General features: G+C 45.9%; 2 protein-coding genes across 7 annotated transcripts in view; one reads left to right on the top strand and one right to left on the bottom strand.

Annotated features, from left to right (window-relative positions):
* Positions 1–4,781, bottom strand: part of RSF1 (remodeling and spacing factor 1) — a 130,004-nt gene extending 125,223 nt beyond the window's left edge. For all 3 annotated transcript variants that reach the window (XM_080641796.1, XM_080641797.1, XM_080641798.1), the window contains exon 1: positions 4,312–4,781. In XM_080641796.1, coding sequence (XP_080497922.1) covers positions 4,312–4,498 — 187 coding nt within the window. In that variant the 5' untranslated portion in view covers positions 4,499–4,781. The remainder of the gene's footprint in view (positions 1–4,311) is intronic.
* A 123-nt stretch (positions 4,782–4,904) lies between these two features.
* AAMDC (adipogenesis associated Mth938 domain containing) overlaps positions 4,905–13,050 on the top strand; it is a 32,801-nt gene continuing 24,655 nt past the window's right edge. For 3 of the 4 annotated variants that reach the window (XR_013959040.1, XM_080641795.1, XM_080641794.1), the window contains exons 1-2: positions 4,905–5,027; positions 8,970–9,119. Coding sequence is in view for 2 of the 4 variants with exons in the window: in XM_080641795.1 (XP_080497921.1) it covers positions 8,988–9,119 (132 nt within the window). In the remaining 2 variants the exon portion in view is untranslated. The remainder of the gene's footprint in view (positions 5,028–8,969; positions 9,120–13,050) is intronic. The other variant, XR_013959041.1, reaches the window with a different exon arrangement.

The raw sequence follows: 13,050 nt of genomic DNA, 5'->3' as shown, positions 1-13,050 counted from the left end.
ACCATGAACTCTCTCAAGCTAGTAGTTCACCAGGCAACCAAGAGATGTCAAGCATTGCTCTATCTCCCTTGAAAATTTAAAGTTCGCAGCAGCACCTCTGAGAGTTGGTGGCAATACCTTGGGGTGCCGTGGTGAAGTTTGGGAAACATGGCCACATGGTAAGGTATTACATAATTTTGTGGCTTGGACTCAAACAGACCTGGGTTGGAAATCAGATTCTACCAATAACTATATAATCTTGGGCATTAAGCAGCTGAATCAATCTCTTAAACCTTAGCTTCTATGCCCATCAAAAAGGAATAACACCAGCAACCTCAGATAATAGTTGTAGCCATAGCCGGTTTGGCTCAGTGGATAGAGCATCGGCCTGTGGACCAAAGGGTTCTGGGTTAGATTCCAGTCAAGGGCACATAGCTTGGTTGCAGGCTCCTCCCGACCCGGGCCCTGGTAGGGGCTCGTGCAGGAGGCAACCAATAAATGTGTTTCTCTCACATCAATGTTTCTCTCTGTCTTTCCCTCTCTCTTCCACTCTCCCTAAAAGTCAATGGAAAATATCCTCGGGTGAGAATTAACAACAACAAATAAAAAGTTGTAAGGAAAGCTGTATGCACATAGTAAATGCTCAATAAATGGCAGCTATTATTATATCATTAAAACTGAACAAGTAGTTTGTAAAACCAAATTTAATAATTGACTCTATGGGGATGAAGGTAACATTCTAAGCTGAAGCCACATGTCAAATTAAAATGTACAAATTTTTAGAGGAAAAATCATAAAGTGCTTAAATAAGGGCAATATAGAGAACTATAGTATCTTCCAAAGGATGTCATAAATGTTGATACACCTATCACAATGCCTAGGTAAAAAGTACTAAATTGGCAACTCAGAAGAATATATATGTATGCTAAAAAGTGCCTTTTAGCCCTTGCCGGTTTGGCTCAGTGGACAGTGTCCACCCAGGGACTGAAGGGTCTCAGGTTTGATTCTGGTCAAGGGAGCATACCTTGGTTGCAGGCTCCGGGGCGAGTGCAGGAGGCAACCAATTAATGTGTCTCTCTCACACTGATGTTTCTCTCTCTCTCTGTCTCTCTGAAAGATCAATGGAAAAATATCCTCGGATGAAGATAACAAAAAAAAAAAGTGCCTTTCAAGGAATAACCACACTAGGAAACTAGGACCCTTTAAACAGCATTAAGAACTGTGTTTTAAAAATACTTAAATTTATAAAAAACAAAACTCACTTGACTATAACAGACTTTTCATCAAGAGCATAATGGCTCAATATATCTGCTCAAACCACTTTCTCACATGCTAAAAATTTATCATTTTAATTCCAAATACACCTGTGTGTCTTCTATCTCACAAACATCTGTAATAAAATTTGTAATACAAGAATATCTGTAGGTGCATGGTTTATGAAAGGAGTTTTGAATGAAGAATTTTTTTGTTTTTTATTTTTAATTTATTGATTGGTTTTAGAGGAGAAAAAAAACATCCATTTGCTGTTCCACCCATTCATTTGTTGATTCTTTTTTTAAAATATATTTTTATTGATTTCAAAGCAAAAGGGAGAGGGAGAGAAACATCAATAATGAGAGAGAATCATTGATCAGCTGCCTCTTGCACGCCCCCTACTGGGGATAGAGCCTGCAACCTGAGCATGTGCCAGTGGCGGAAATCAAACCTGGGACCCTTCAGTCTGCAGGCAGATGCTCTATCCACTGAGACAAACCAGCTAGGGCCATTGGTTGATTCTTATATGTGCCCTGACAGGGAATCGAACCCACAACCTTGGTGTATCGAGAGGACATTCTAACTAACTGAGCTACCCAGCTGAAAGGATTTTTGAAACATTTCATTTGATCCTGAAATTATTTCAACTTACTGAAGAAACTGAGGTTCACAGAAATTAAGTAATTTGTACTACAACCCACAATTTACACAGTTCAACACTAAAACCCATATCTTTTAATTCTTTCTAATACACCACAGCTCCTTCCGGAAAGACTCAATTCAAATCTTGTTGGTTGAACCAGTATTGTTTCATCAACTATTTCAAGTAGGTTAACCATCACCAAAGGCCTGAAAATGAAAATCTTTGCCGTGCACAGTAATGGCATTTCACCTGCAGAGACTTTTCATTTGCCAAGTATCCTGAATTGTGTGATATTAATAATTATTGTTAGGCCACCTTATGACAAGACATATTGTAGTTGGAAATACAGTGGCTGAGCCCACTGGCATAATCTTTCAGCCCATATTATTTCCCATTTTTTACTTAGCTGGTGTCCCATTGTTCAACTCCAGATAGAAAGATAACATGAAGTATTAAACTGATTCTGATTATTTTATCTTCTGTTATTAACATAAGCCAAATGCAGTTGCCAAGATACTTAAAAGGAATGGAGGGGCAAACATGCTTGTATACTCCTCAAAATACAATAACATCACAGAGGTGCCTTTAAATTTGGTCAAAGTAAATTCCAAAAATAATTTATCAGCAATCCCTTTCCCCAAATTCCCACATTTTCCCTCTGATAGATTACTATCATTTCCCAGGGTATCCTAAAAGCAAATTACTAAGGCATTCTACTTCAAAATGACCAATTCCTTAGAAATTGAATGTAAATACATTTAATAATTAAATTGCTACATTGGAGGACTTAAGTTTTAAAGAAATTCTATAGGAAGTTTTTATATAAAGTCTTAATGTAACTAGTCACCCTCCTATCATATACTATATAAAAAATTAGCCTTTCATGTGCCAGAGTTTGTTAAGAGTAGAGATGATTTCGGCAAGAAAGAGTAAATATAAGCCTGCACCATAACTACTGTATTTATTTGGGTCCCTGGTAACATAACATCATTTTCTCTATAGGTAATATTTTAAAGAACTTCACACTTGGGCCCTTCCTAACAATGTAACTATATAGTTAACAGAAACTTCATTTCTATGGAGAATTGAAGATGGCAAAGAAACAGCCGTCTTGTACAATACCAAGTCCACTTTGGCCATCGAATACGGACAAATAAAAAGATCTATTTGGAAAATGTTTCTTCAACAGCCAAGGGCTTTTCCCAGATAAAGGCAATGATCAGAGTACAACAGAAAAACCTTCTCTGAGGGAAGAAATGTGCCAGGGAAAAAAGCATGGATCGGAAATAAATAGGGAGTGAGTGTATGCGCTCAGTGTGAGGGCTAGAGGCAGCAGGCGCAAACGCTGAGATGCTCCAGCGAAAAGACCCAGCAGCAGCAGGAAGTTTCAATGGGGCCGGGCAGAGCATGCGCCCTGCACCCGCGCGGTGGCCTTATGTGGAAGGAGCACCACTTGCAAACACCAATAATAGACCAGCGGCACCAGAGAGAAACATGAGCAACAAGCACCTCTTCAACTGTTTCCCCTCCGTCTGAGCCCCTCCTCCAGCCTACATATTAACCACCCCACCCGGCAAATGGGAGGGCGACTTCTTCTTCCCCTAAGCCTGGCTGCCAAGATGAAGGGGGAAGGGACTGAAAAAGTGGGGAGATGCTTTTCTATGGGGGGGGGGGATGGTGTTGGGGTGGAGAAGAGGGAGAGAAAAACTACAGGGAGGAGAAATTAACCCTCTACCCTCCAAAGTGGAGGTGAACCGACTTAGTCCCCCAAAGCGAGAATGGAGGAGGACCCCCTCCCACGGGGGAGGAGCAAATCTGCCTACTTGCAGGAAGGAGTTTTGGGGGTTAAATAGGCCCTCGAGGAGAAGCCAAGAGGGACGAGAGCCGACTCTCTCCGGGGAGTTCCCACTAGAGGGAGAGCTGAAGTGTCCGCTGGCCCCCGCCCACCCAGGTGGAGGGAAAGAAAGGGGGCGCCCCGAGATGAGCCCAGCCTCTCCCGAGATGGTCAAGAGGATGGTGGGAGGAGGGGAAGCAGAGCAAGGGAGAAGAGGAGGAGGAGAAAAGCGCAAAGCTGGCCGGAACCTGCGCTCCCCTTCCCCCGCCACCGAGAGGGAGTCGGTGTGGGGGACAGGCCTCTGCCGCGGGGTAGCAGTCCCAGGGGTAGTCGCTCAGCACAATGACCCCTCCCCGCCCCAAGCCCACACCTAGCCCGCGACTCCCCCACCTCCAGCTCGGCGCCCGGCCGAGTGGCTCTAGGGGGCCTCCGCCCCGCCTCCTCACTGCCCGAGACCCCCGGGGGCTGAGCAGAGAAGACAGGCCCGGCGGAGCTGCACCCCAGGGGGAAGATAGAGTCGCAACGGCCCAGGGGTTGTGTGAAGAGCAGAAAGAAGCGTGCCAGGGCCGCTTCCCGCCGGGCGTTCGGGCCCCTCGCTTACCTTCCCCGTTGCCGACGTCCCGCGGCGGCGCCTGCAGCACCCGCTCCAGCTCAGGGAACGGCAACTCAGGCAGATCGAGCAGCGGCCCGTAGCGCTCCAAGAAGGAGCACACCACGGCGAAGTTGGGGCACGAACCCGGGCAGCCCGGAGGAGCCAACGCCGCCGCCGCTGCCGCCGCCGCCGCCATTTTGAACTGGAGGATGGAGGAGGAGGGGATGTTGGGGTGGGGGGAGCTGGGGTGCCGAGAAATAGCAGGGTGGCTTTACAGACGACAGGAGGCGCTAGCTAGTGGACGCCCCTGCACAGCCGAGCTTCTTCGGCACGGCGCCGCGATCCCACAATACAGCAGCGGCCGGGAGCAGTCGAGAACCGAGTCTGACGGGGGAAAGAGAGACGCTCAGTGCCTTTCACTTTCCTCCCTCTTCCCGCCCCCTTCCCTCCATGTCCTTCGCTCCTCCCACTTAGAGTTCCTCACAGCCTCGTGTGACAGGGGGAATGAAAACAAGGGAAGCCGGGCAGGTAGGCGGGCTGGAAGCTGAGGAGGCGGGACTTTCTAGGAACGGTAGCCAATAGATTGGGGGGGCGGGGCTTCGGGCGGCGACGGGCAAAAGGCTCCTTCGGGGCGGGGCGTGTGGGGAGAACACCTAGATCCGAGCGCCCGAACTCACTGAGGCGGGAGGAATAGCGCGGAGCAGTTGGAAGAGAGAGGGCTTTGGGTGAGTTTGGCGGGGACGCCAAGAACTGAAAGAGGGCCACGAGATGGTGAGGGGAGTTCAGGAGACTGAATCAGAAAAAAAGAGAATAAGGAAGAAGCACGATTGTGGGAGAACGTGGGAAAGGGGTACGGCAGAGCGGCGCCCTTAACTTGGGGTTGGGATGGGACCTATGTAAGGACAAGTCTGCGGAAGTTTGCTGAGGGGTGTTGCTTTCTGCTGCGGTACAAGATTCGCGGCTTTGCTTTCGGAAAAACAGTGTCTGAGGGATCTAGGGGACGAGGGCCTACGGAACAGGGCTCTGCGGATATCACCAGTCTGAAAAGTTGGGGTCCTGCCAGGAGATCAGAGTCTGAAAGGACCTACCTCTGCAGGAGGACCAAGGAGTGAGAGGACTGGTTTGTGCGGTGCTTGCCCGGGTGTGAGGGAGAGGGGCTCTGTGGAGACTCTAGGGTCTAAGCCTTAGACCCCTAGAGTCTAAGGGGATTGGTCTGTGGGGTGGGAGCAAAGGGTGGGCTAGGACTCGCTCTGAGAGGGCGGGCGTGATAGGAGATTTGGTGGAAGAGCAAAAAGTTTATGATAGAGGACAGGGTTCCACCTCGTTGGGGGCAGCAGTGAGCATTCTCCCACAAAGAATCTCAGAAAACCATCAATAATGCAAAATGGAATGTACAGCCTGAGATGCAATGTGCATTGTGGTTTAGGAGCCTGAGCTTTAGATTCAGCCAGACTTGAATCCTAACAGAACCTCTTGATACCATTGGGGAAGATTCTTAATTTCTTTGAACCTCTGTAAAGTGGGGGTGATAACAGTGCCTACACCATAGGGTCTAGATAATTCACAGTAAATTGATTAGCACAATGCGCTGGCACATTGTAAGTACTTTTTAAAAAGCGAGTTCCTAAAATTTAGATTGAATCCAGCTATAATTTATACAGTTTACTACTTTGAGCCAAATTTTTCAATGTGCATTTAAAATTTACATAGTACCTACTTCCTAAGAAGAATTTGAGGCAAGGTACAATATAACCATGTAAAATGGGACAATTAATGATAAAGGAAGATAAAGAAATTTATAGGCAAATAATTGGGAACAGAAAAATGCTTACCACAATTAAACGTTGAATTTTGTTCTGCATTTCTAGGTTTAAAAAAAGGGAAAACCATAATGGTCGACATCATTCTCATTATCTAAAGAAAGAAAAAATACTCATTTATCAAAAGAGAAAAATTATAAGAGGAATTTATTACCTAGAATACTTATTTCTAATATTCAAACCCTTTCTAAAAGGGAAAAAAAATGTTCTTTTGAAATATATCAAATACTTTTGAAAATTCCAGTTTAAGAATACTGATGTACATGGTTTCCTTTAGTTCTTTGAATATATTTATAATAGCTTCTTTGAAGTCTTTGCTAAATCAAACATTTGGGAACACTCAAGTACAGTTTCTTTTTAAAAAAAATAAAATTTTTATTTCAGAGAGAGGAAGGGAGAGGGAGAGAGAGAAACATCAATGATGAGAGAGAATCGTCAATGGGCTGCCTTCTGCACAGTGGATCGAGACAAAACCCCAGCATGTGCCCTGACCGTGAATCAAACCAGCAACCTTTTGGTGCACAGGATGACACTCAACCAACTGAGCCATACCAGGCAGGACCACTGCATTTTTAAAATATATATATATTATTGTTGACAGTATAACAGATGTCCTCTATCTCCCCTTCCCCCCCATGCTCACAGCCTTGTGTCCACTCTGGATATGTGGAGAACTTATTCCCCTATGGCTGTGTCACCTCTGGGAAATTCCAATTAAATCCTTCCCTACTCTCCCAATCCATTGTTTGCCCCAAATATCAAGGAACCAGAGCCACCTGTCATCCATATTCACCTCCACTAAGATCACTAGTTTAAATCATAGTGCTTAAAATCAAGTGAGCCTCCTCTGACTGTAGCAGCAAATCTGTTGTTTTTCATGCTCTGCTCCAACCACATTGAACCTCTGTGCCAACAGAATCAATGTGGGGGCATGGGAGTGGTCCCAGGCAAGAACAATAAAATACCTTACTGTTCTTATCTGAAATTCAGTGGTTGTCATAAATAAACACTTCTCAGTTTATACATATGCATTTAATAGTATTTCTAGAGTACCAGGTGGTTATTTTTTATAGTTTTGTCCAGCTTTATATTTGCTTTTGGGGAAAGGATTATCAATCTCCTCACTCCATCATGCTGAAGTAAATCTCCACCTTTTCATTTTATCTCCAAAAAAAATATCCTGAGAATTCCTTCCGCAGTCTGAGAAGTAATTATACTATCTAGTTTCCAAAGCTGGATGTTTCAGGATCCCAAGAATAACAATTTACTTATTAGACCTCTAAAGAATGTGACAACCACATAAATGAGAAAAATGCTTCTTAACTCATAGTGGATTATGGCTAACTATATTTTGCATATATAATAAGGAAATTACTTGTTTTAAAAAATCCAAATACTGGCATTGTTCAGAAAAATTTAACTTTCTAATTATTATAAAGCTGAACTGATGAAACTTGTTCACTAAAACATTTTGACTTGCATTATTAATGCTTTATGTCCCAACATTTATATTTTTAAAAATTCACACACGAATGAAAATGGAAAAACTGCCCATACCTTATTTCCCCTATTTTTCCACTTGCAAACATAAACTTAGGTATCTTTTGACCCCATGGGAGGAAAAATAGCTAACATTCACACTTGATCTTAGCCAAAAGGCCGAGAAGCGATAAATAGCTAACATTCAGAACAACCAATAACAGGAAGAAAAAAATTTTTTTAGAATGAAATGTTGCCTGGCTGGTGTGCTCAGTGGTTGAGCATTGACCCAGAAACCAAGAGGTCACTGGTTCAATTCCTGGTCCTGCCCGATTGTGGGCTTGATCCCCAGTAGGGGGTGTGCAGGAGGCAGCTGATTAATGATTTTTCTCACTTATTGAAGTTTCTATCTCTCTATCCCTCTCCCTTCCTCTCTAAAAAAATCAATAAAAACATATTTTTTAAAAAGGGATAAAATGTTCCCCATCATAGTGGATTCTTAAGCACGTTCTCCACATATGCAGCGTGCTAGCTGGATGTCTTTTGGCATAATAGTTACACGTTTGGCCTGGATGCACATAGGTTGGTGTCTTCCAAAAGGCCAACCACATAGGCCTCACTTGCCTCCTGCAAAGCACCAATAGCTGCATTCTGGAAGCGCTGATCTGTTTTAAAGTCCTGAGCAATTTCTCGCAGCAGATGCTGGAAGGGAAGGTTGAGAATCAGAAGTTCAGTGGACTTCTGATAATTTCATGGAGTGCCACAGTACCAGGCCTGTAACGGTGAGGTTTCTTCACCCTTCCAGTAGAGGGCGCACTCTTTGTGAGCGGCTTTGGTAGCCAAATCCTTGACCACTTGTCAATTTGTGAGCAGTCTGCTTTGTAGGAGCCATGGTGTAGAGCAGCGATTTTCAACCTTTTTCATCTCATGGCACACATAAACTAATTACTAAAAGTCTGCGGCACACCAAAAATATTACAATTTTTGGCGATCTGACAAAAAAAAACAGGTATAATGTTGATTTAATCACACTGGACGGCTATTGTGTTGGCTGTTGTCATTTTTTTATTTGACAGTCTAAGGGAAAAGAAGTCAGTGGCCCTAACTAAATGGTCAGATATTGCATGTTTAAAAAATTCTTGCGACATACCAGTGTGCTGCGGCACACCAGTTGAAAATCGCTGGTATAGAGACTTCCTTACTTACCTCCCTTCTTCTGCTAGAGCTCTATGAGCTAGAGGCGGCGCTAGCATTAGAGAGTGACAGTATTATATTTAAAAACATATTTTTATATAGTATACCTCCTGCATTTTGGAACTATTTCAACCTTACTTTATAACTGATTTGGTACTTTTTTTAAAATTTCAGATTTCAGTTAAGTTCCTTATGTCTTCCCCTGAAATTGCTTCCCTTTCATGGGGGCAGATGAAAGTACAAGGCTCTACTAAAATCTATAAGGACTGCAAAGTGTGGCCAGGGGGAAGTCGGGATTGGGATTGGAGAGAAACAGGAACTGAGGTAAGCTATTAGTGTTTGGTTGACACTGCATAAGGCTAACAAAGTGATTTCCACCATCCTAAGCTATAATGACCAAGTGAAAAGTAGCTCTGTCTCTTTCTCTGTTCTCTCTCTCTCCCTTTCCTTGAGATATAATTCATGTATGCAATTCAATGAAGTTTTTATTGTCATAAACTTATCCAGTAGTTACCACTACTAATTCCAGAATATGCTATCAGCCCAAAAGGAATCCCCATAACCATTTTCAGTCACTGCCTATTCTTCCCCTCCCCCAACTCCTGGCAACTGCTAATCTACTTTCTGATGCTGTAGATGTGTCTATTCATTCCAGATAAACAGAATATTCAATTCTCTTGGGATTGGAAATGCTGGGTCATATGGTAACTCTATGTTCAACCTTTTGAGGAACTGCCAGACTGTTTTCCAAAGCAGATGCACCACTTTACAATTTAGATTTTAGGAATGTGTGATGTTTTCAATTTTTCTAAATCTCTCTACACCAACACTTACTATTGTTTGCTTTGTTTTTATTATACCCCTTCTAGTGGGTGCGAAATGTTCTCTCATTGTGGTTTGAATTTGCGTTTCCCCTGTATTGCACTTCCTCTAATATTCTCAGTATGCAATACCTAAGGTAGAGTCTGTGTTCCATGAATGGAGGTTGGATGAAACAAGGGAGACCTTACCTCTCAACCACACTCACTTGGCACTTAGCCCCACAACAGACAGCTGGGGGCAGGACGTGAAACAATGGAGTCCTAGTCCTCCCTGGAAAAACCTTTCCAGCTGGAAGATGAGAGGAGAAATGTTCTTAGCTGCAGCAGTGGAGTGGAGTCTCCACCTCATTGATCTGGGAGTGGGGAGGCAGGCAGCAGTCCTTCTTTAAATACCATGATTTCTCACCTTTCCTACCAAATATTTATAGACATCCTTTAATAGATGTTTCTTCATTTGCTGTTTGCTCTAAGGGTCATTTCCAAAGCCTTTGAAAGATTTTTGTTTCTGTTTTTGCTTTTTGTTATTGTTGTTTGAATGATTTTTTTTGTTGGTGGTGGTGGTGGTGGAGGTGGTGGTAGTAGTTGGTTGGTTGGTTTTTGTTGTTTCTTTTAATAATTTTCACTTAAAAGCAGGTGGTGGAGCTGTTCATGCTATAATGATGGAAATTGATCTTCAGTTTTAAATATATATTTTTTATTTATTTCAGACAGAACATCAATGATGAGAGAGAATCATTGATCGGCTGCCTCCTGCATGCCCCCACTGGGGATTGAGCACGCAACCCAGGCATGTGCCCTTAACTGGAATCAAACCAAGGACCCTTCAGTCCACAGGCCATCATTCTATCTGCTGAGCCAAACCCGCTAGGGAATCCTTCAGTTTTAAAGCATAGTTTTGCTTTGATGAATATAGAATTCTTTTTTTTTTTTTAATATATTTTATTGATATTTCACAGAGAGGAAGGGAGAGGGATAGAGAGCCAGAAACATCGATGAGAGAGAAACATCGATCAGCTGCCTCCTGCACACCTCCCACTGAGGATGTGCCCGCAACCAAGGTACATGCCCTTGACCGGAATCGAACCCGGGACCTTTCAGTCCGCAGGCCGACGCTCTATCCACTGAGCCAAACCGGTTTCGGCAAGAATTCTTTTTTTAATGTGTTTTTTATTATTATTGACTAGAGGCCCAGTGCACAAAATTTGTGCCCAAGTAGGGTCCCTAGGCCTGGTCAGCGATCAGGGTTGATTGGGGCCTTCCGGCTCCTGGCCGGGGCCTTCCTTCATTCCGTGCCACCCCCTGGTGATCAATGCACATCATAGCAAGCGATAGAACTTCTGGTCTCCTGGTCAAACTCCCGTGGGGATACTTTGCATATTAGCCTTTTATATATATACAAGAGGCCTGGTGCACGAAATTCATGCACAGGGGGTGTGTGTCCCTCAGCCCAGCCTGCACCCTCTCCAATCTGGGACACCTCGAGGGATGTCCGACTGACCGTTTAGGCCCGATCCCGGTAGGATCGGGCCTAAACGGTCAGTCGGACATCCCTCTCACAATCCAGGACTGCTGGCTCCCAACTGCTCACCTGACTGCCTTCCTGATTGCCCCTAACCGCTTCTGCCTGCCAGCCTGATCACCCCCTAACCACTCCCCTGACAGCCTGATCACCCCCTAACCACTCCCCTGCCAGCCTGATTGATGCCTACCTGCTCCCCTGCCAGCCTGTTTTCCCCTAACTGCCCTCCCCTGTAGGCTTGATCGCCCCCAACTGCCCTCCCCTGCAGGCCTGGTCACCCCTAACTGCCCTCCCCTGCAGGCCTAGTCCCCCCCAACTGCTCTCCCCTGCAGGCCTGGGTCCCCCCCCCAACTATCCTCCCCTGCAGGCTTGATCGCCCCCAACTGCCCTCCCTTGCAGGCCTGGTCCCTCCCGACTGCCCTCTCCTGCTGGCCTGATCACCCACAATTGCTTTCCCTTGCAGGCCTGGTCCCTCCCAACTGCCCTCCCCTGCTGGCCATCTTGTGGCAGCCATCTTGTGTCCACATGGGGCAGCCATCTTTGACCACATGGGGGCAGCCATCTTGTATGTTGGAGTGATGGTCAATTTGCATATTACTCTTTTATTAGATAGGATTAGATAGGATGGAGGCCTGGTGCACGGGTGGGGGCCAGCTGGTTTGCCCTGAAGGGTGTCCCGGATCAGGGTGGGGGTTCCCTTGGGGCGTGGGGCAGCCTGGGCGAGGGTCCTATGGTGGCTTGCAGGCTAGCCACGCCTCCCCCGGCGACCCAAGTGGAGGCCCTGGTATCTGGGATTTGTTTATCTTCTATAATTGAAACTTTGTAGCCTTGAGCGGAGCCAAGCCTCCTGCTTGCTCTGTGGCCACAGCCATTTTTGTTGGGATTTATTTATCTTCTATAATTGAAACTTTGTAGCCTTGAGTGGAGGCCTGGGCCCGCCAGGGCAGGTGGAAAGCTTGGCTTCCTCCATTGCTGGGGGCAACCCAAGCCTCCTGCTCTCTCTGTGGCCACAGACATCTTGGTTGAGTTAATTTGCATACTCGCTCCTGATTAGCTGGTGGGCGTGGCTTGTGGGTGTGGTGGAGTGATGGTTAATTTGCATATTACTCTTTTATTAGCTAGGAACTAGAGGCCCAGTGCACAAAATTCATGCCCAGGTAGGATCCCTAGGCCTGGCCAGTGATCAGGGCTGATTGGGGCCTTCCAGCTGCCGGCTGGGGCCTTTCTTCATTCTGTGCCACCCCTTGGTGGTCAACACACATCATAACAAGCGATAGAACTCCCGGTCTCCCGATCAAACTCCCATGGGGACACTTTTCATATTAGCCTTTTATATATATACTAGAGGCCCATTGCATGAAGATTCGTGCAATAGGCCTTCCTTCCCCTGGCTGCCGGCACCGGTTTTCCTCCGGCACCCGGGACCCAGGCCTTCACTCTGGCCACAGCGGAGAAGCCAAGACTCTTCAGTCGTCTTCAGTCTTTGCTCAGGCTGGAGCTTTCAGTCTTCGCTCCGTGCCTGTGTATGCAAATTAACCTATCTTTGTTGGGTTAATTTGCATACTCTTGATTGACTGGTGGGCCTCGCAGAGGTATGGTCAGTTTGCATCTTTCTCTTTTATTAGTGTATACTAGAGGCACGGTGCACAAAATTTGTGCACCGGGGGGTTTCCCTCAGCCCAGCCTGCACCGTCTTCAATCCGGGACATCCCTCTCACAATCTGGCACTACTGGCTCCTAACTGCTCACCTGCCTGCCTGCCTGATCGCCCCTAACTGCCCTCCTACCAGCCTGATTACCCCTAACTACCGCTGCCTGCTGGCCTGATCGCCTCTAACTGGCCCCCTACCCCACCGCCAGCCTGGTCACCCCCAACTGCTCCCCCTGCCAGCCTGGTCACCCCACGCAGCCTGCT

Source organism: Plecotus auritus (genome assembly GCF_963455305.1).
Source record: "Plecotus auritus genome assembly, chromosome: 9".
Classification (NCBI taxonomy): Eukaryota; Metazoa; Chordata; class Mammalia; order Chiroptera; family Vespertilionidae; genus Plecotus; species Plecotus auritus.
This window is presented reverse-complemented; position numbering and strand designations above follow the sequence as displayed.